The sequence below is a fragment of the Hibiscus syriacus genome, unplaced genomic scaffold (genome assembly GCF_006381635.1).
Source record: "Hibiscus syriacus cultivar Baekdansim isolate YM2019G1 unplaced genomic scaffold, ASM638163v2 tig00111493_pilon, whole genome shotgun sequence".
Taxonomy (NCBI): Eukaryota; Viridiplantae; Streptophyta; class Magnoliopsida; order Malvales; family Malvaceae; genus Hibiscus; species Hibiscus syriacus.
In genome coordinates this window covers 1002166-1023575 of record NW_024063102.1, presented here as the reverse complement: position 1 = coordinate 1023575, position 21410 = coordinate 1002166, and the positions used below count along the sequence as shown (strand labels likewise).

Genomic DNA, 21410 nt, shown 5'->3' with positions numbered 1-21410 from the left:
TAAACAAGAATTAATTTTCTGTTTATTGGAATCTTTGATTTCATATTTAAATCAATTGGGATTGTAATTTTGTCATGTAACAGAATTATTTGATTTCAATAGAAATCGTTGGAAAGTAACAACCGTGTTACTGATTTGTTTCATAATTTTATTTCATGACTAAATTCTGTTGATATAATAAATCAAAAATTATTTTTTATGTATTGATGGAATTGTTATTAATTCTAGTGTTAAAAGAAATCATGATTGTCGGTGGTCCTGAGCCATCATAAGGAACTTTGTTGAATTATGTTTCGATATAACAAATTTAAAGGCAAAATGTTTTTGGACTTGAAATGAATTTTTTCAAAGTTTTTAAAAAGATTTCAAAAATAATTCAAAATCCATTAAATTAGGATTTGAGCAAAAATGCTAAAGGGTGTCAAAGTGTATCCATACACCCTGTAGTGCTTCCATGCACTTTGCAGTGTATCCATGCATTGTGCATTGATGCACCCTGCAGTGCATCCGTGCACTCAAACACCGAATGCAATTAGTGCATCGATGCACCCTGCAGTGCATCAATTCACCCTAGTTGCAACGGCTAGTAACGGCTAGTTTATTTGAATTTAATGAAAGGGTACTGATGCACCTTGATAGTGTACCGATGCACCATGTTATGGGCAGCCTATTATTGCTGAAAAATCATCCCCAAATGGCTCCAAAACATCCTTAATGGCTATATACAACTTCAAACATATTTCATGCTATAAATACAAGCTAAGGACACTTGAAGAAACAAGAGAACAACTATCCAAGCAATCAAACACAAGAGAAGAGCTTTTTATTCTTATTTTCCTTTCTCTTGTAAATATTTGTTCTTGTGAGCTTAATTCTTGTAAACACCTACCTTTGAGAGGTTTATTTGTTTACTTATTTTATCCTTTTGTAAAGGGGAAAGGTTATAGCTTAGCCCGTGTAAAAGCTAGAGAAAGGTTATAGTTTATCCCGTGAAAAACTAGGGAGTTGTAAAGGTTATCTCTTTGTCCTTAAAAAGAAAGAACAAATTAGTGAATTTGTTGGAAAATCCTTTGTGATGAGCTAAGGTATTGGATGTAGACTTGGTTGAGAAGTCGAACCACTATAAATCGCTGTGCAATTCTCTATCTTTGAATCTCCTTACTCCCTAAACACAAAAACCATTCTGACCCCTCTTTGTAAACTATTCCGGTTGTCGATTCGAGCTTCCAAAAATCCCAACAATTGGCATTAGAGCCTAACTCGTTAGAAGGCTTAACATCATTGAGACAATCCTCGAAGAAGCTCTACCAATTCCCGACACAACCGACAAAGAAATGGCTTCAACCTTCGGTGCTTATTACATTGAAGATATACTTATTATGGATTCGTGACCGTTCAACAAGTCACCCTTCTTCTATGGAGAAAATTATGCTCATTGGAAGAATAAGATGATGTACTTTATTCAAGCCTATGATCTAGAAGCTTGGAACTCAATCATGAACGGTTATTCCTCTCCACCCGACAAGTACGACGATTGGACCAAATAAGAGAAGAAAAAGTTCCAACTTAATTCTAAGGCTATACATATTCTCTTGTGTGCTTTAGGCCCAAATGAATATGAAAAAAAATCTCATCTTGTTCTAGTGCCAAAGAGATTTGGGATAAGCTTCAAGTCACTCATGAAGGAACCAACGAAATGAGGGAATCAAAGAAAAGTCTTCTCAACCATAGCTACGAGAACTTCAAGATGAAACCCGATGAAGACATCAAAGCTATGACGGATAGATTTTCCGTGATTGTCAACGATCTCAAGGGATATGGAGAAGTAATCCCTAATGAGAAGCTTGTGAGGAAGATGATCTACTCTCTTCCAAATGAGTGACAACCAAAGAAGACGGACATTATCGAAGCAAGAAACCTAAAGTCTCTCACTCTCGACAAGCTAATTGGTTCCCTTCTCACTCATGAGATGATGGTGAAGGAAGATGAAGAAAGGGAAGAGAAGAAAAACAAGAAGAAGAAGAAGAAGGAGGTAGACATTTCCTTCAAATCCACCAATGAAAGCTATCAAGATTCAAGTGATGAGGTGGATGAAGAAGACGATGAACAAGAAGATGAGATGATCAAGCTCTTAAAAGAGTTAAAGAGATTCATGACTTCCAAGGAAGTAAAGCATGAATCAACCAAGAAGAAGAGTCCCCCGGTGTGCTTCAATTATCAAAGAATAGGGCATGTCAAGTATAATTGTCCCCATCTAAGAAATAAGGGATCTTCCAAGAAGAAGGCATATGTTGTAGCTTGGAGTGATGAAGATGACTCCAATGATGATGAAGTGGTCAACCTATGCCTAATGGCCACTCATGAAGAATTAGAGGTATCTTCAAACTCAAATGAATTTAATTCATTTACTTTTGATGAGTTACAAGATGCTTATAATAGGTTGTATTTGGGATTTGAGACCATGAATTCCAAATATACGAAATTAATTTCAAAACTCAAAAATAAAGATCATTTGATTTTGAAATCAAAAGTTGATTTTGAAAATCAAAATGAAATTTTGAAAAATGATTTAGAGCTTTCAAAAATCAAAATAAATAATTTAGAAAAAGAAAATTTTGAGCTAGGAGTTAAGCTTGAAAGCTTAATAAAAGAAAAAGAATTAATTTCTAAAAACAACCTATTATGTTTAAATATGGCAAAATGCTCACATTGCCATTATCATGATCATAAGGAACATACTTGTCCTTTGAAGAAAGGAAAATATTTTAAAATTAGGCAAGTATGGGTTCCGAAAGGAACAAGGCGCGTTGAAACTAACGTTCAATGATCCAAAGCAATTTGGATACCAAAATCTACTTAAATGTCTCTTGTAGGTGTGTGGGAGCAATGGTGATGAAAGTGATGATATTCAAGATGCTCTAGCCACACATGAAAAGGAATAGGTAACCTCTAAGCTTAGTTTTAGTTATTTGGTTGCTCATTTGATTTTAAGCATGCATGAGTTTTGTTTTTAAATGATTATACATTATTATCTCATGTATGTTAAAAAGGTTTTATGATGAACATTTTAAAGTTTTAATGATTTTTCAAAATTTTTAGTCCATCATAATAAAATTTTGGTCAAAATTGGTTTTAAATGCATAACCTTTTTATAAAACTTTATGCATATGTACTTAATTTCAACTATTGGTATTGCATAAAGTATTTTAGACTTTGATATATTAAATTTCATGTACTACTAACATGTTATCCTTTGTTGAAAATCAATTTTGTTTGAGTGTCAAGTTCTTAAAGCTAAATTTTGTTTGGAATGCACTTATTGAGGGGGAGCTTTTGATTTTTCAAATAAATTTTAAATGTCAAATTTATCACTTAATCTTCAAAGTTATTTTGAACTTTAAAGGTTGAATTATTTTTTATATAACAAAAAAGGGAGAAGTTTTTGTTTGAAAAATTCAATTTCTTAATGAAAAAGGAAGAGCTTAACATTTTCATTATATTTTCCAACAATTGGTAAAAATTGATATCTTTTTAACAATTGATATCATTTTGTTAACAATTGGTATCTTTTTTGTTAAACATTTTATTAAGGGGAGTTTTGCCAAAAACAAATTTTCAAATGTTTTGTTATATCAAAAAGGGGAAGATTGTTGAATTATGTTTCGATATAACAAATTTAAAGGCAAAATGTTTTTGGACTTGAATTGAATTTATTCAAAGTTTTTAAAAAGATTTCAAAAATAATTCAAAGTCCATTAAATTCGGATTTGAGCAAAAATGCTAAAGGGTGTCAAAGTCCATGCACTGTGGATCGATGCACCCTGCAGTGCATCCATGCACCCTGGCTGTAACGACTAGTAACAGCTAGTTTATTTTTAATTTAATGAAGGGGTACCAATGCACCATGTTATGGGCAACCTATTATTGAAGAAAAATCATCCCTAAACGGCTCTAAAACATCCCCAATGGTTATATATGACTTCAAACATATTCCAAGCTATAAATACAAGCTAATGACACTTGAAGAAACAAGAGAACAACTATCCAAGTAATCAAACACAAGAGAAGAGCTTTTTATTCTTATTTTCCTTTCTCTTGTAAATATTTGTTCTTGTGAGCTTAATTCTTGTAAACACCTACCTTTGAGAGGTTTATTTGTTTACTTCTTTTATGTTTTTGTAAAGGGGAAAGGTTCTAGGTTAGCCCGTGTAAAATCTAGGTAAAGTTTATAGTTTATCCCGTGAAAAACTAAGGAGTTGTAAAGTTCATCTCTTTGTCCTTAAAAAGAAAGAACAAATTAGTGAATTTGTTGGAAAATCCTTGGTGAGGAGCTAAGGTAGTGGATGTAGACTTGGTTGAGAAGTCGAACCACTATATATCGCTGTGCAATTCTCTATCTTTCAATCTCCTTACTCCCTAAACACAAAAACCATTCTAACCCCTCTTTGTAAACCATTCCTGTTGTCGATTCGAGCTTCCAAAAATCCCAACAAACTTGTAAAGTTTTATGAATAGAATTTCAAGATGTGATAACATATAGATGTTATTTTATTTGGTCATGGTGAATTTGATCAAATGTGAGATGATCTTTCTATTATTAGAGAATATGAGGTAAATGTTGTTACCGGATCTTGGAAGTATTATGACTTCCTATGTTGGAAATACATCTTGAATGTATTATGAGATACACAATATAAGGTGAACAATTGAACCATAGATATGAAATGAAAGATAGTGGTACTAATGAATTATTAGTACCAAGTTCTTAAACTTCATAATAGTGACATAGACGATGGAGAAAAATGTTTTGTTATCTCCATTGATGATAGCAAAAGTATTACTATGTGTATTTGCTAAAAGAGCAAAACGAAATTATATAGAAAAATTCATTTTCTATAAACATGAAGTTGAAAACCAACTTAATAAATAAATTAAGATGGTAAGAAGTGTGCACAACATGATATTACTCGTAAAGTGACATCACTATTTCTCCTAAAATAAATGAAGTAGCAAAGCGGAAGAATTGAACAATGAACGCAATGCTCAGAAGTTCTTAGATGTCACAGGAACATGTGAGGGAGAGAGAAGTTATGTCAACTAATTACCTTTTAAATAAGATGCCCAGGAAAATGACAAGACATCATATGAGTTATGAAAAAGTTAAAAACTTGTGTCATACAAACACTTGAAAATATGGGGATATCTTGAGAAGGTAATTAGCATATTACAAATATAAATGAAAATAAATCCTAAATGATGGATTGTATTTTCTTTAACTATCCTACTATCTTAAAAGGATAGACTGATGTTAGTTGAAATTTGATATTCAAGATATCAACTTCACAAGTGAAAATATTTCACATTGGAAGGAAAAGTCGTGTTATAAAAATCCTAAAGAAAATTGTAATAACCAGATTCATAGTGAAATATGAGTTTGAAGCTTTAGATAAGTCTCGAGAATAAGTTGAATTGCTTTAGAATTTCTTAGAGAATATTCTTAAATGGCTTAAGCATGTGCCCCATAGTATATTTATACTGTGACTAGCAGTATAATGGTAAGTTGAGATATATGCGTCGTCGACATAATACCATAGACAATTGATCTCAAATTGAGTTATCTATTTTGATTTTGTAAGATCAAAGGATAACATTGTGGATTTGCTAACCAAAAGGTTAAATCGAGATAAAGTTGAGAAAACATCAAAAGGAATGTGACTAAAGCCCATGAAATTTAAAGGCATTATGTAAAGGAAAAACCTACCTTGCTGACTAGAGATCCCAAGGTTCAAAAGGACAACCTAATTGCATAACTCGTGTATGGCCACTGTGGGGGTTTATTATCCCTAGTCAATTCATATGATGTAAACAATTATCAAATTGGATAGGTTAAGAAAAATCTTTTAATGACCATTTTGTGTTGTGGTGAGCCGAGCAACATAAGTCACCTATGTGAGAGTGAAGTGGGGCCGCTTCAAGGAGACTATTGGGCATAGTTCTTTCAATCTCTTACAAAACCAGGCAGATGTCAATGGCTTTAAAGACATACCCATGAGAACTAAATTATTGTCAAAGGGGTAGTTGTATGAAGTATGCCACCGTTTACACAAACAATATAATAGTTTAAGGACATCGCGTCTACTGTTTAACCAGTAAAGTAAACATACTATCACAAGGAAATGTTCAAAGGATGACAACTACCTACCCTATGCAACTATTAATCGTAGAGGATATCATCACTTCGTGCCAAAATATTTTTGATTAAATCATCAATTTCATTCATGTGGGGGATTGTTGGAAAAATGGTGAATTTAATTGATGTATTTAATATTTATATTAAATTCATAGTCCTTTTGACTTTTACAAATTAAAAGATAATTTTAATTTGAATATTAGTAGGATAATTACTCTTTTAATAAGTCAATTTAAAAAGGTATTTGTTATCTTTTTAATTTTGAATATTAAAATATAATTATATGCTTTTGTATATTTCAAATTAAAATAATATTTGTTTAAGTTTGAATAGTAAAAGGAGTTTACCTTTTGACAATTGCAAATTCAATATGTTATTTAATTTGAATATTAGTAGGATAAATACTCTTTGAATATGTCAACTTAAAAAGGTATTTGTTACATTTTTAACTTTGAATATTAAAGATAATTATATACTTTTGTATATTTCAAATTAAAAAATATAATTTAAGTTTAAATGATAAAATGAGTTTTATCTTTTGAATATTTTAAATTAAAAAAATATTATTATCTGTTTAATGTTGAATATTAAAAGATATTTAGTTAGATTAAATCTATGTTGAAAATCTCCTATAAATAGTGAGTAAACATGTTAGGTTTTTCACATCTTAACATATCTCACAACTCGGTTTTTCAAGAATTTCTCTTATCTTGAAATTTTTTTCCTTTCCTTAGTTTTTTCAGTGATAGTCGAGCGCAAGAATCGTTATTGATATGTGCAGATGTCATTAGTTGTTGTATCCTGGGAGACAAACGACCAACGAACTCGATCATCAAAGGAGTATTTTTATTTCCATTTATTTTATCTCATCTTCTAAGAAGTTTAACATTTTTGTTTATTTTCTCAAGATTGATTTTATCTCAAATTATTATTTCAGATAACAATCTCAAGATAAGAGTAAACTCGTTCGATCTTTTATCCCTTCATTCCCTTTAATTTTATAATGATATTTATTCATTATTATTTTTCTATATCATTCTCGGATTAATATGTACACATTTTTTTCTAACAATTTCTAAGGTATGAAATTTACAATAGGATTAATTTTTTTTGAATACATAGTTATCTAGGGTCTAGATTAATCTATCAAGGTGTTTTCTAATCTGGTTCTTTCAATAACCACTTCTGGGGTAAGTTGAATTCATGCAGTCCACTCGGAAGAGTCCATGCTTGCTTGGCTAGAATGCCTTTCTCTAGGTATATTCTGTAAAGATTATTGTCTAATTTCGGTTCAAGAACGCATCGATGTACTGTAAAAGAGTGAATTGTCCTCCTTTACTTAGTATATTCCTTAACAGATCAACTGTTTCGCTGCGGTCTGACTCGATTATTACTTGTTTTTTTTAGTTTCCAAGCTATCCGAAGTCCTCGGATATCCCCCACATAAATCACCTTGAATATCATCAATGAAGGAGTACAAAAAGAGTTAACTAACACCTTCATGGTGACTTTATGAAACACGTTAAAAAGTTGAATGGATCCAAAATCTGAGAGCTTATAATATTTTTGTACGAACCAAGTTACCTACGGTTAAAGAAATGATTGTTATTCCTTGGTGATTCAGGTCAAGCAGTAGAGACTATGGAGTATTTGAACGTTTATTGTCAAATGATTAAGAGTATATAGAACATATATTATCACTCCCTAAATTAATTAAAAAATTAAAGAAAGAAAGGCAAAAGGGTAACCTTTGCACATGTAGTAGACTTTATCATTTTTCCCATCGTATTTTCGCATCAATTTAGTCATCGAAGTTACTCAATTGCATCATTCTATAATCTACCCTAACTTAAAACTCTATAAAAATGATAAATTGAATCTACTACCGGAACAAATGTTACCCTCTTACCGAAAAGAGATTGTGATATTTTTTAAAAGTTTAAAAGGTTGAATAATGATAGAATTTTGTTGGATATTTCATCAACACCGATGCTAAGAGTTCTATAGAAAATAAAATTGAATATCAAAAGTGTCATTATTCTATAAAAATTCTAATACAAATAAACTTAATTACAAATAAATACTCCTGATCCAATACACTCATCGATTAAAATTTGAATTAGTATATTCTATCTTTATCCAAAAATAATAGAATATATTTAAAATTTAAAAATGATATTTCCAACCAATATTATTATTAATTTGGGAATTATTTCCCGAAAAGGACAATTCGATTTATACAAGGAATATAATTAAAAGGATATTAATTCCAAAGAGAGAATTTCGTGTAACATCTCAAAATCCAAATAAGGAACGAACGCTAACACTATCACTGTGTACGCGCTAATTGAATCCCGATTCTATCAGATTCCTTTCCCATTGAACGTATCCCTGTGCCACCCTGTAACCGTCACCACTATTAAATCTCTCAGCCTTTGGATCATCTCTATCGCTCATATTTACCTGGATTTTCCCAATATACTCTCAGATTTTTCAACACTTGGGATCTCCGCCGATTCTACATTCTGGGAGAGAGGGGCCACCATGCACAGGGAGAGTTCAAGAAACCAACATGAAGAACAAGTGTGGGAAACGCCGGCCATTGATGATCATCATCAATCGTCCGATAAGGTCTTGGTGGAGGCTGCTTTCAAGTCGACGCCGGTACCGCTTTGGACGCAGCAGATAACGTTGAGGTCAATGATGACTAGCCTTATTCTGAGTTTGGTGTTCAACTTTATTGTCTGCAAGCTTAATCTCACCACCGGTGTTATACCATCTCTCAATGTGGCCGCCGGTTTGCTGGGTTTCGCTGTCATCAAAGCATGGACCACCACTCTCGCAAAGGCTGGACTTTTGAAACAGCCCTTCACTAGGCAAGAAAATACCGTCATCCAAACATGTGTCGTCGCCTCATCGGGAATTGCATTCAGCAGTACGCATTTAAAACCCAGATCTTTTTTATTTTATCTCATTTTTTGCTTTTGTTCACAACTACATTTGTTTCTTATTTTATAGGTGGCACTGCAAGTTACTTGTTGGGGATGAGCCCCTACATAGCAAGTCAAGGAGGCAGTGGAAATATGCCAGAGAATGTGAAGAAACTCTCTGTTGGTTGGATGATTGGTTTTCTCTTTGTTGTTAGCTTTGTTGGGTTGTTCTCCATTGTTCCCCTTAGAAAGGTTATTTTCTCGCTTTCTTTCCCTCATATCTCAAATTATTTGCTACTATTCACATACATATTGTCAAAATAATGATTCAAAACGTGTATTACAATAAATATTTTAATCTTATTTATATGTTTCAAACAACAGATAATGATCCTAAAATACAAGTTAACATATCCTAGTGGGACTGCAACTGCATATCTTATCAATAGTTTCCATACCCCCAAAGGTGCAAAGTTAGCGAAGTAAGTGTAATTTGATCACCTCTTCTTGAATTTACCCTTTTTATTAACCATTCATCTGGCTTGAGTTGCTTACATGATTTCCATTGCTAATTGTTTCTCTTTGATTGTAAATTTCTTTTGCAGAAAACAAGTTCTTGTTCTCTTCAAAAGCTTTGCCTTTAGCTTTGTGTTTGCCTTTTTTCAATGGTTTTACACCGGTCTTGATGGATGTGGATTTTCTAGCTTTCCTACTTTTGGCCTACAAGCCTATAAACAGAAGTATGTGGCTTTGATTCTAGTTTAGTATGCATGCAGTTATTTGTTATTGGCTTTTAATTTTGATAACTAGTGACTGACTAGACTGATAATCTTCTTTCTTAAAGGTTTTACTTTGATTTTTCATCAACATATGTTGGTGTGGGGATGATTTGTCCTTACATGGTGAATGTTTCTTTACTTGTTGGAGCCATCATCTCATGGGCATTCATGTGGCCAGCGATTGAGAACAAGAAAGGCGATTGGTATAGTGCTGATCTACCATCGAGTAGTCTCCATGGTCTTCAAGGATATAAGGTATATTTATCAGAAGTGTTTGTTCTTGTTATTAGCTCATGATTGTTTAGCAGCTTCAAATTTGTTTTTGTTGGTCTTAACAGGTTTTTATTGCTATTGCTATGATGCTTGGGGATGGTTTATACCATGTTGTCTTCATGTTAATCAAAACTATACTCAGCCTAATTGCTAACTCCAGAAAGGGCTCATCGATTGTTGACCCTGCTGGTGCCGACCCCAATGCTCAGGCTGTAGACTACGATGAAGTTAGACGAACAGAGTTCTTCCTAAAAGATCAGATTCCGAATAAGGTAGCCATTGTGGGCTATGTTGGCCTGGCTATCGTATCCATAATTGCTGTTCCCTTCATCTTCCGCCAACTAAAATGGTATCACATTTTGGTTGCCTACATCATTGCCCCAGTATTGGCCTTTTGCAATGCTTATGGTTGTGGTCTCACCGACTGGTCTCTAGCCTCCAACTATGGTAAATTGGCCATTATCATTTTCAGCTCGTGGGCTGGCCTCGAACACGGTGGTGTCATTGCCGGTCTTGCATCTTGTGGTGTGATGATGAGCATCGTTTCTACAGCCTCTGATCTGATGCAGGACTTCAAAACAGGATACCTTACCCTGTCATCTCCCCGCTCTATGTTTTTCAGCCAAGTAATTGGGACTGCAATGGGTTGTGTCCTTACACCGTTGGTCTTTTGGTTCTTCTACAAGTCTTACAATATTGGTGACCCTGACGGCACCTATCCGGCACCTTTTGGTCTCTTATACCGTGGAATCGCACTTCTTGGCGTGGAAGGCATCTCTTCACTCCCCAAAAACTGTCTTAATCTCGTCATCGCATTCTTCCTCGTAGGATTCGTCATAAACTTTATTCAGGAGCTGTTGAGGCGTTATGAGACAAGATTCGGGATCTATAGGTTCATTCCAAGTCCCATGTGCATGGCTATTCCGTTCTACCTTGGTGGATACTTTGCCATAGATATGTGCGTGGGGAGTTTGATTCTCTTCATGTGGGAGAGGAGTAACAAGAAGAAGGCTACCGACTTTGCACCGGCGGTGGCGTCAGGGCTCATCTGTGGTGATTCGTTGTGGAGTGTACCGGCTGCTATTCTGGCACTTGTGAACGTTAATCCTCCTCTTTGCATGAAGTTTTTCACAGTCAAACAGCTCAATGAACTCATGAAAGGAAGCTAATGCATTGCGCCGGCGCACGCAAAATATTATAGTGTACATACGCAGCAGCACCTATTCTATCTATCACTTGTTTATATGTTAGGATTTATCGTCAGGTTTTTACATTTTATAAACAATTATTGGAAATTTGGATTAAGTGGTTGTGGCCCTATTTGTGTGTGCGTTAGTTTGATTTTATTTTATTTATCTGTTTGGGTCCTATTGATTATTTAGTGGTTGAGAGGTAAAAAATAAAGTTTAAAAAAATTCAAGGACCAAAATTGAAATGAATTTTATTGAAATAGCTGTAATGACACCATATTGATAACATTTTATTGTTCTTATAATGTGAATGAGTAAAATATTTTATAAAAGAAATATATTTAGTTATGTGGAAGGATACAAAAAATTATATATATTTTGATAGTACATATTAAATCAACTACTATAAAGTATTACGGTAGAAAATTTCTTTCATTGGTTGTAGAGGAACAATAAAAAGAATTTCACCACACTTCCATTACGTTAACGTTGAACATGTTCTGTAATTCATTTTCCAATCAAACTATTAATAACCTGTAAACCTCCTTAACATTGATGCTACCCATTCATAATAATATTGATATTTAAACCTTAAATATTGATATTTAATTATTTTATTTAAGTACTAACCGAACGATCTTAGCGGTTAAGGAAATTGTTGTTATCCCTTGAGGTATCGGTTCGAGCAACGCACATAACAAGGATATTAGTGTTCATTGTGAAATGATTGAGAATCTTCGAACATATGTTGTCTTTACGAGTGTATTTTGTTTTGTTCAATTTTTACTAAAACATGAACCGATCCACACTTTTCGGTTTTTTAAAATTGAAATCGAAACCGAATGACATAAAAACCGTAGTTTTTGGTTCGGTTTGATTTTGCGGTTTTTTATTGTTTACGATTTTTCAAACTCAACCTCAACAAAGTGCAAATTTAAAGCTTAAATCGAGTGCACAATTTATAAAAAAAATATTAGTTTTAAGATTTTATTTATTAAAATTTATCTTATAATAAATTCAAAATTAATTTATTTTAAATACTTATTTTCTTTTAATTTTTTAATAAAGTTTATCCAGTTCAAACGGTGGTGTCCACATGAAAATACCAAAATTGTTATAACTATGCATGTTAAAGAAAATAGAATAATTGTTTCAACAAAAATGATAATGAGAAATTCAAAATGAAACTTGATAATTACCAAATGTCATTACATTATCCTTCATTAATAAAACTGTTAACGAAAATATCAAAAATTCAATTAATGAGAAATATCAAAAATACCATCAATGAAATTTGATAATTACCAAATGTCATTATATTATCATCCATTAAAATATTTCTTGGTCAAAGATGAATCAACTTGACATTGACTTTCTATTTTGGCCATATAATTTTCAAAAATTATATTTTAATCACTAAAATTTCAATGTTTGGCCCAAATAGGAAAAAATATTGTTATGTGCTAAATTTCTCTAATCTAAAATATGGAAATAATATTTCCAACTATTAGCATCCTTCTAATTTTTATAAAATTTCAGTTCGATCTGATTATCTGATTTCTATATCGAACTTTATCGCTTTATAACTTTTTCTACTCCTCCCGGATCAAAATTTGAATTTCATAAAAACTCCATATTTAAAGATAAAATATTCATTTATGGGAAAATTACCAATTTAGTCCTTAAACTTTCTAAGTTTATACTTTGACCATCAAACTTCTAAAACTTACAATTTGGTCACAAGTCAAAATTTAGGGTATTACGAAAATCGAACCGAAATGTATATTTATTTTTTTAAACTGAATCAAAATCGAATTACAAATTAAAAAATCCAAGCCGAATTGAATCGCTGGATCGACTTTTTGATTTTCTTTGCTCAATCCTAGTTATCTTGTAACTCATATCTATCAAACGATATTTTATTTAAAAATATAAAAATAAAATATTATTATTAATTATTTGTTAAAAATATTTTAATTATTTTTAGTCAAATTGATATTTAATTGATTCATGACATCAATTTGATAATTATTTTTTTAAAATTTTTAATATAATTTAATTCATTAAATTATTTTTAAAAAAAATAAAATTTTATTCTGAATTAATTATGTTAGGATAGAATAGGCTCAATTAAACAACCGAAAAATGTGCAAGAGTGATGAATTGGTAAAAATTGTTTAAGGAGTAATGAGAAAAAAAAGATAGAAAGTTTTACACAACGATTTATAGTGGTTCGACTTTTTAACTAAGTCTACCTCCACTACCTCAGCTCCTCACTAAAGATTTTCCAATAAATCCACTAATTTATTCTTTTTTTTCAAGGATCAAGAGTAACCTTTACAAACTCCCTAGTTTTTCAGACTAAACTATAACCAATCCCCTTTACAAAGGGAAAAGAAATATAAACAAAAAAACCCTTACAAGGTAGGTGTTTACAAATTTAACCTCACAAGAATAAAATATTTATAAGAGAAATTAAAATAGGAATGAAAAACTCTTCTATTGTGTTTTAATGCTTGGATAGGTGTTCTAACCCTTCTTCAAGTGTCTTGAACTTGTATTTATATGTTGGATTGAGTTTATGGTCATTTCTAGCCGTTAGTAATATTTTAGAGTCGTTGGGAATGTTTTTCTCTGTAAAACAAATCTGCCTAGTACAGAGGGTATAAATATTCCTACAGGGAGTATCGGTACTACCTTTGTTATTTTTAAATAAAACTAGTCATTGGGCTTTACGGTATCAATATTAAGCCTATAGTATCGATACTACTATGTAAAGTAGTATCAGTACCCCTTTAAGTATCGATACCATTTTTGCATTCTGGAATTTGAGCAATGCTGGTAGTATTAATACTTCCCTTACCTTTGGTATCGGTACCATATGAACAGTATCGACACTGCTTTTCCAAAAAAACATTTTGTGTTCAATTTCAAGTGAAATTAACTTTGAATTATTTTTGAAAACTTTGAATAAATTAAATTCAAGTCCAAAAACATTTTTTCATAAATTGTTATATCAAACATAGTTCAACAAATTATTGTTTAAGTTAATAATAGATTGTAATTCCAAAATTGGATATTTAAAAGTTAACAGTTATTTTATTTAGTTAAATAAAATTAAGACCAAATTGATCAACTGTATAAGTATTAAAGATCAAATTTATAATTATATAATTTTTACCTGGAGTGAATAAAGAGGATAAGGATTTGCTCTTGTAAGACTTTGAACCTAAAATGCTAAGGAGAAAAACTTAGTACACTAACCATTGGCCAAAGGTGTTTGTCTGTGTAAAACCTACAACATAATTTATGTATCTTATATATAGTTAATGGTAGGAAAAAAAGTATTCAAACGAGAATTCGAACTTAAACTAATTATAAAATAAAATACTTAAACCACTTAAATAAATATAATATTTTATTTATAATTAAATATTATATATATTAAATTAAAATTAATGTAAAAATAAAAATAAAAATAAAAATAAATTTAAGATTTTTCTAATTTGGAACTAAATCTAATATTTTTTATATTTATTTTTACAAATTTATATACAAATTATTAATGGTTTCCAGTTGACTTTTATTGTATGTTATAGCTTTTATTTTTAAAAGAAATTATTTATTTTTACTTTTTGATGTTTTATAATATTATTATTTATTATTAAATTTTTACTATTTTATAATATATAAAATATATTTAATTATAAATAAATATATTTATTGAGTGATTTCGGTATTCTTTTATTTTATAATTGATCCTGGTGTTAGGACAGCCTATTATCTTACTTCCCCCTTACCCCATTACATATAGGAACAATGGACAACCATTTTTTTTTACTTTATAATTGATCTAAATTAGAATCCTCATTTAAATACTTTTATTTCTTTTTTCTTTTATCATTAACAATATTTTAAAACAAATAAAATTGTTGTCACCGTTATCAAATGACAAAATGTTGGCCTAATGGTCGGGGTGCTCACCCTTTCTCCACTAACGTGGGTCCAAACCATCTTAAGCGCAAGTTATTCTTCTCTTCATTTTCAACAAAGATATACTTGTTATCATTTGATTGAATAATAAATTATTTAATTAAATTATAATTAAAATTAAAATTAAATTAATAAAATATATATTAAGTATTAAATATATAATTATATTAATTTCATTAACATCATGTCAACACTTCCGTTAACTTAATTGACTGATAAAATTTTAATATTAGTGGTCAAAGTGAAATGAGGCAATAGTTAGGGGATCATACATATAGTTTACTCTTTCTTATTTTAAGATTGAACCAATCACGAATTATTTTCTAACATAAATTTTCTTTTCTTTCCCGCTAAGCCACCCCTTTATATCTGTTTTCGGCAGCCACTTTTTCAATTAATTATTCTCTTTTATTTAACCTTTCGAACGAGACTTGGGCAAAGCAGAGGCCAGAGATATGTTGGCGGCGGCGACGACAACTAGCCGAGCAACTCGGCGGATGGGAGCCGAGGACGAGAAGTTGGTGTTCGAAACGACGGAAGGGATCGAGCCGATAATGAGCTTCGATCAGATGGGGCTTAAAGACGACCTCCTCCGCGGAATCTACAATTATGGCTTCGAGAAGCCGTCGGCTATCCAGCAGAGAGCTGTCATGCCGATAATCAATGGTCGCGATGTGATTGCCCAAGCCCAGTCTGGTACCGGCAAAACTTCTATGATTGCCCTCACCGTTTGCCAAGTAGTCGACACTGCAAGCAGAGAGTATGCTTTAGTTTTAAATCCTTTTCAATTTTAGTCTTTTTCTGTTTATTTGAATGTGTTGCCATATCGATTTCGTGTATTTTTAAGAAAGCCCTAATTCTTAGATCCCTGGTTGGTAAAACCCTATATTTGAAACGCATTCGATGAAATTAGTCGTGTTCTGTTGCTTTAAATGTGTTATGGTATATGTTTTGTGGTTCTCTGTGAAAGCTCCAATTCTTAGTTAGTTGATTGATAAAACCCTAAATTTGAAACATTCGATAAAATTGTTAAAAATAATATTTTGAAAATGGTAAAATTATGTTACAGCTTTGAGGTGATGATTCAAATCTGGTGATGGTTACCTAGAATTATTTGGAAATCTATTTTCTATATTTTGAAGCATGAATTGTCCTTGCATATGAATATTTTTTTTATAATGACAACTAGTGTTATTTCAGGGTTCAAGCATTGATCTTGTCACCCACAAGGGAACTGGCTTCACAAACGGAGAAAGTGATAAGGACAATTGGTGATTTCATGAACATACAAGCACACGCTTGTATTGGAGGCAAAAGTGTGGGTGAAGATATAAGAAAGCTAGAACACGGAGTTCATGTAGTGTCAGGAACTCCTGGTAGAGTTTGTGACATGATCAAGAGGAGAACCCTACGTACGAGGGCTATTAAACTTCTGATTCTCGATGAATCTGATGAGATGCTCAGCAGAGGGTTCAAAGATCAAATTTATGATGTTTACCGACATCTTCCACCAGAGCTTCAGGTTCCTTCTATGTTTCTTAAAATTGCCCTGTTCACGTTTTTCTTATTTTTTGTTACTAGGGCCCTTCTAACCCTCACAATAAATTTTATTACAATTTTAGTTCTTAGGTAGTATAAGTTTGTGTTGCTTAATGTTTTCTTGCTTTCTTTTACAATTTTAGAATCTAATTTGATTTGTCTTGCTGCTGCTATCTTGCAGCATTCTTGTTGCTGTGGTTAGACCTATCAACTAGGTGAATTGGTTTGATTTCACATAAGATAAATTTGGGTTGGGTCAATCAGGTTTTATATTTTTGGTTTAGCTTCGGGTTTGGGTTATTTTGGGCTCAGGTCATTTTAGATGGTACAAACATTGTTTTCTCTCTTTATCCTCATCTTGATTAATGAATTCTTTTAGGTCTGTTTGATATCTGCTACCCTTCCTCATGAAATCTTGGAAATGACAAGTAAATTTATGACTGATCCTATAAGAATCCTCGTGAAGCGTGACGAACTAACTCTGGAGGTAATCAAATGCTCTTCAAGCTAATGAGATTTTTACAAGTTCTAATGTGGGACTAAAATCAAATGTTTCTTTTGTTTTCCTCTATTACAGGGAATCAAGCAGTTTTTTGTAGCAGTTGAAAGGGAGGAGTGGAAGTTTGATACACTTTGTGATCTTTATGACACGTTGACTATCACTCAAGCTGTTATTTTCTGCAATACAAAACGAAAGGTCTCTTCTGGAGTCTCATAAGCATGCATTTTCAGATTTTATTTTCAAAATTGGGACAGAAACCTCAACTGTGTTATTGTGTAATTCTTTTATTCAAGTTTTTCGATTTCATTCTGTGATCTTGAGGCTTGTCTTTGTGATTTCTGCTTTTGGAATAGGTTGATTGGCTAACTGAGAAGATGCGTAGCAATAACTTTACAGTATCATCAATGCACGGTGATATGCCGCAGAAGGAAAGAGATGCAATTATGGCCGAGTTTCGTGATGGTGCAACCCGTGTTCTTATCACTACAGATGTTTGGGCCAGAGGGCTTGACGTTCAGCAGGCAAGTCTTTAGGGGTGCTTTTTATGACCCCTTTCTAAATGTATTTTTGCTTGTTGTTTCTCTATATGTATTATTTTAATTTTTTTAGATGAGAAAAATATAGTTTGATGCAAGTATAATAGTTGGGTATCATCTTGGATACCAGTTATGTATGGTAGTGGCCTCGATGTATAAGGTTTCAAAAGATTTCAGAGGATATCATGTGCTTATTTTTCTACAGTTGATATTCATAACCTAATGAGGGAGAGGCAGGAGAATGAAAAGCTTTAGTTTTCTGTTGCGCTAGAAGACTGTTTGTTTTCCATTTTGTATTCTACTAAATTTACCTTTTCTTGTTTCCAGGTATCTTTGGTGATCAATTACGACCTGCCAAACAATCGAGAGCTTTACATCCATAGGATTGGACGTTCTGGCCGTTTTGGTCGAAAGGTACTTCTTCTGCTATATTAGATCCCATTCCCACCTTAAAGTTACTTTGTACTGTTACTGTATGTTGATTGTATTGTTGCTTTGCAGGGTGTTGCCATTAATTTTGTGAAAACTGATGACATCAAGATTCTTAGAGACATAGAGCAGTACTATAGTACCCAGATTGACGAAATGCCAATGAATGTTGCGGATCTGATATAAGAATGCTTGGATGAAGGGGTGGTACGTTCCATACTATCGTGTAATTGACTTGTCTATCCACTCGCATGTTTCTGTGTGCTTGTCTTTGTATGCGAACCGGAGGTTTTGTTAACCAGAAAAACCGTGTCAAGTTATCTGTGGAAAACACGGCCATATTTTCGTGCTTTTCTGCACTGTTATTATTTCAGTGGTGTAGTTGGAGTTTGCTCAAATTTCATTAGTGTTATTAATTCAGGCTCAGAAGTTTGATATGGAAGGGGTTTTGAAGTGTCAAATTATCGTTTTCACCCTTTTTATTCCTCCGGGGACTTACCCAGAATGAAAATAAAAAGCTTTAAGAATTATCAATAATTGTACTAAAAAATAAAAATTGAAAATATTGCACCAAACAAAGCAGTGATAATAATTGTGTACAATAACAAATTGACGAGTACTTCAGTTTCCTAATTTAATATTTCTTATTATTTTTCGATATAAATATATATATGCCTTGTACAACGAAGCCCAAACAAACAATGTGATTCGCAGATTGTATTTTCTCTACTGAAAAAAAGAATCTAATTACGAAGCGTTGTGAAACAGGTTGCGACCCGCCAAACGTTTCCCTTTTACATTTTTTTACATCTTCAGTTATATTTTAAAAAGAGAAAATCGCCTCAGTGACCAAAAATACCTTATAATATACGATTTTAACCAACTTTTTTTGGATTTGCCAAAATAACCAATAAAATCGCAACGCGATATCAAAATCGCAACGCGATTTAGAAAATCGCAACGTTAAAAAGAAAATCGCAACGTTAAAAAGAAAATCGCAACGCGAGCTTCCAAGTTCGCAACGCGATTTAGAAGAAAATCGCAATGCGATTGATAGAATCGCAATGCGATTTATAGAATCGCAATGCGATTGAGAGATTCGCAACGCGATTTAGAAGAAAATCGCAATGCGACTGAGAGAATCGCAATGCGATTTATAGAATCGCAATGTGATTGAGAGAATCGCAACGCGATTTAGAAAATCGCAACGTTAAAAAGAATAGTTAAAAAAAATTTATTTCTTAAGAATTTTCTCTAAAAAGATAGTATCCGCGCGGACGTGTCGAAGACACGTATTACCACGACCATTACCACGACCACGACCACGACCACGACCACGACCACGACCACGACCACGACCACGACCACGACCACGACCCGAGACGAGACGGCGGCGGCGGCGGCGGCGGCGCGCGAGAGTCCCCCTTGTCCTCTTTCACTCAACAAGGAAGTGCAAAATACAAGCCTTAAATACCATTCCCAATAGTATTTCCAATACTATGTGGGATTGAACATTACCAACACTTGTTCCAAATATCATTATTCTTCATAAGTTATCATCCATTACAATATGAATTAGTCGTGCTAATGAACCAATATACCTCATTAATATATGGTATTGTTGAACAAAAGAATGATGATGACGATCTTATTAAAGACCATCTAATACGAAAGAATCCAATGCATAACCGATACCTTATTGTGAAACTAATTTACATAGAGGTTGTACGTGAAAAAAAAATCTTTTACTTTTATAGTAAATATCTATCTCAATAATTTTAATATAAAAATATATTTTTTATTTAATAATAGAATTATTTCATGTATTTATCAAGTTATAATTTTAAATACTTATTAAAATGAATTAATTTATTATCGATAATTCATATTGTAATGGATGATAACTTATGAAGAATAATGATATTGGGAACAAGTGTTGGTAATGCTCAATCCCACATAGTATTGGAAACACTATTGGGAATTATATTTAAGGCTTGTATTTTGCACTTCCTTGTTGAGTGAAAGAGGACAAGGGGACTCTCGCGCGCCGCCGCCGCCGCCGTCTCGTCTCGGTCGGGTCGGGTCGGGTCGGGTCGGGTCGGGTCGTGGTCGGGTCGTGGTCGTGGTCGTGGTCGTGGTCGTGGTCGTGGTCGTGGTCGTGGTCGTGGTCGTGGTCGTGGTCGTGGTCGTGGTCGTGGTAATACGTGTCTTCGACACGTCCGCGCGGATACTATTTTTTTAGAGAAAATTCTTAAGAAACAAAATTTTTTTAACTATTCTTTTGACCGTTGCGATTTTATTTTCAACGTTGCGATTCTCTCAGTCGCATTGCGATTCTCTTCTAAATCGCGTTGCGAATCTCTCAATCGCGTTGCGAATCTCTTAATCGCGTTGCGAATCTCTTAATCGCGTTGCGATTCTATAAATCGCATTGCGATTCTATCAATCGCATTGCGATTCTATCAATCGCATTGCGATTCTCTTCTCAATCGCATTGCGAATCTATCAATCGCATTGCGATTCTATCAATCGCATTGCGATTTTCTTCTAAATCGCGTTGCGAACTTGGAAGCTCGCGTTGCGATTTTCTTTTGACCGTTGCGATTTTCTTTTTTACGTTGCGATTTTCTAAATCGCAACGCGATTTTGATATCGCGTTGCGATTTTATTGGTCATTTTGGCAAATCCAAAAAAAGTTGGTTAAAATCGTATATTATAAGGTATTTTTGGTCACTGAGGCGATTTTCTCTTTTAAAAATGTATACCGATGATCTCAAGTAGGGTGTTAATGAGTTGAGCAGCAGTTCGAATTTGATTTGGTCAAAACTCGGTACAAGCTCAACTCGTGTTGAATCGATTCGAGACTTTAACGAGCTGAATTGAGCAAAGTTTAACTCGACTAGATAAGTTCGCGAATAATTCATTAACATTTTAGTAGTTATCTAAAAAAATATTTCATTTAAAAAATTACTAATTTACTAATAGATAATAAAAAAGATGATAAATTATTAATCTATTAATTTTTTAATAAATAATTAAAAATACTTTA

The 21410-nt window shown here is 32.8% G+C and overlaps 2 protein-coding genes across 2 annotated transcripts; both read left to right on the top strand.

Moving 5' to 3' along the window:
• Positions 1-8653: 8653 nt before the first annotated feature.
• LOC120163725 (probable metal-nicotianamine transporter YSL7) lies at positions 8654-11499 on the top strand. The gene is made up of 6 exons (XM_039173573.1): positions 8654-9125; positions 9209-9372; positions 9505-9602; positions 9726-9860; positions 9965-10154; positions 10238-11499. The coding sequence occupies exons 1-6, from the start codon at positions 8735-8737 to the stop codon at positions 11339-11341; spliced, it is 2082 nt and encodes a 693-aa protein (XP_039029504.1). The 5' UTR covers positions 8654-8734; the 3' UTR covers positions 11342-11499.
• Positions 11500-15790: 4291 nt separating this feature from the next.
• Positions 15791-18706, top strand: LOC120163649 (eukaryotic initiation factor 4A-3-like). The gene is made up of 7 exons (XM_039173531.1): positions 15791-16115; positions 16556-16877; positions 17274-17381; positions 17472-17591; positions 17750-17917; positions 18260-18346; positions 18434-18706. The coding sequence occupies exons 1-7, from the start codon at positions 15811-15813 to the stop codon at positions 18545-18547; spliced, it is 1224 nt and encodes a 407-aa protein (XP_039029462.1). The 5' UTR covers positions 15791-15810; the 3' UTR covers positions 18548-18706.
• Positions 18707-21410: the final 2704 nt, after the last annotated feature.

Bases quoted from the DNA above. Each gene is read 5' to 3' on its own strand.
- LOC120163725 (XM_039173573.1), top strand. From the start codon at position 8,735: ATGCACAGGGAGAGTTCAAGAAACCAACATGAAGAACAAGTGTGGGAA. The intron at 9,126-9,208 runs GTACGCATTTAA...CTTATTTTATAG, and splicing joins ATCGGGAATTGCATTCAGCA to GTGGCACTGCAAGTTACTTG. The intron at 9,603-9,725 runs GTAAGTGTAATT...TTTCTTTTGCAG, and splicing joins AAAGGTGCAAAGTTAGCGAA to AAAACAAGTTCTTGTTCTCT.
- LOC120163649 (XM_039173531.1), top strand. From the start codon at position 15,811: ATGTTGGCGGCGGCGACGACAACTAGCCGAGCAACTCGGCGGATGGGA. The intron at 17,918-18,259 runs GCAAGTCTTTAG...TCTTGTTTCCAG, and splicing joins GAGGGCTTGACGTTCAGCAG to GTATCTTTGGTGATCAATTA. The intron at 18,347-18,433 runs GTACTTCTTCTG...GTTGCTTTGCAG, and splicing joins CTGGCCGTTTTGGTCGAAAG to GGTGTTGCCATTAATTTTGT.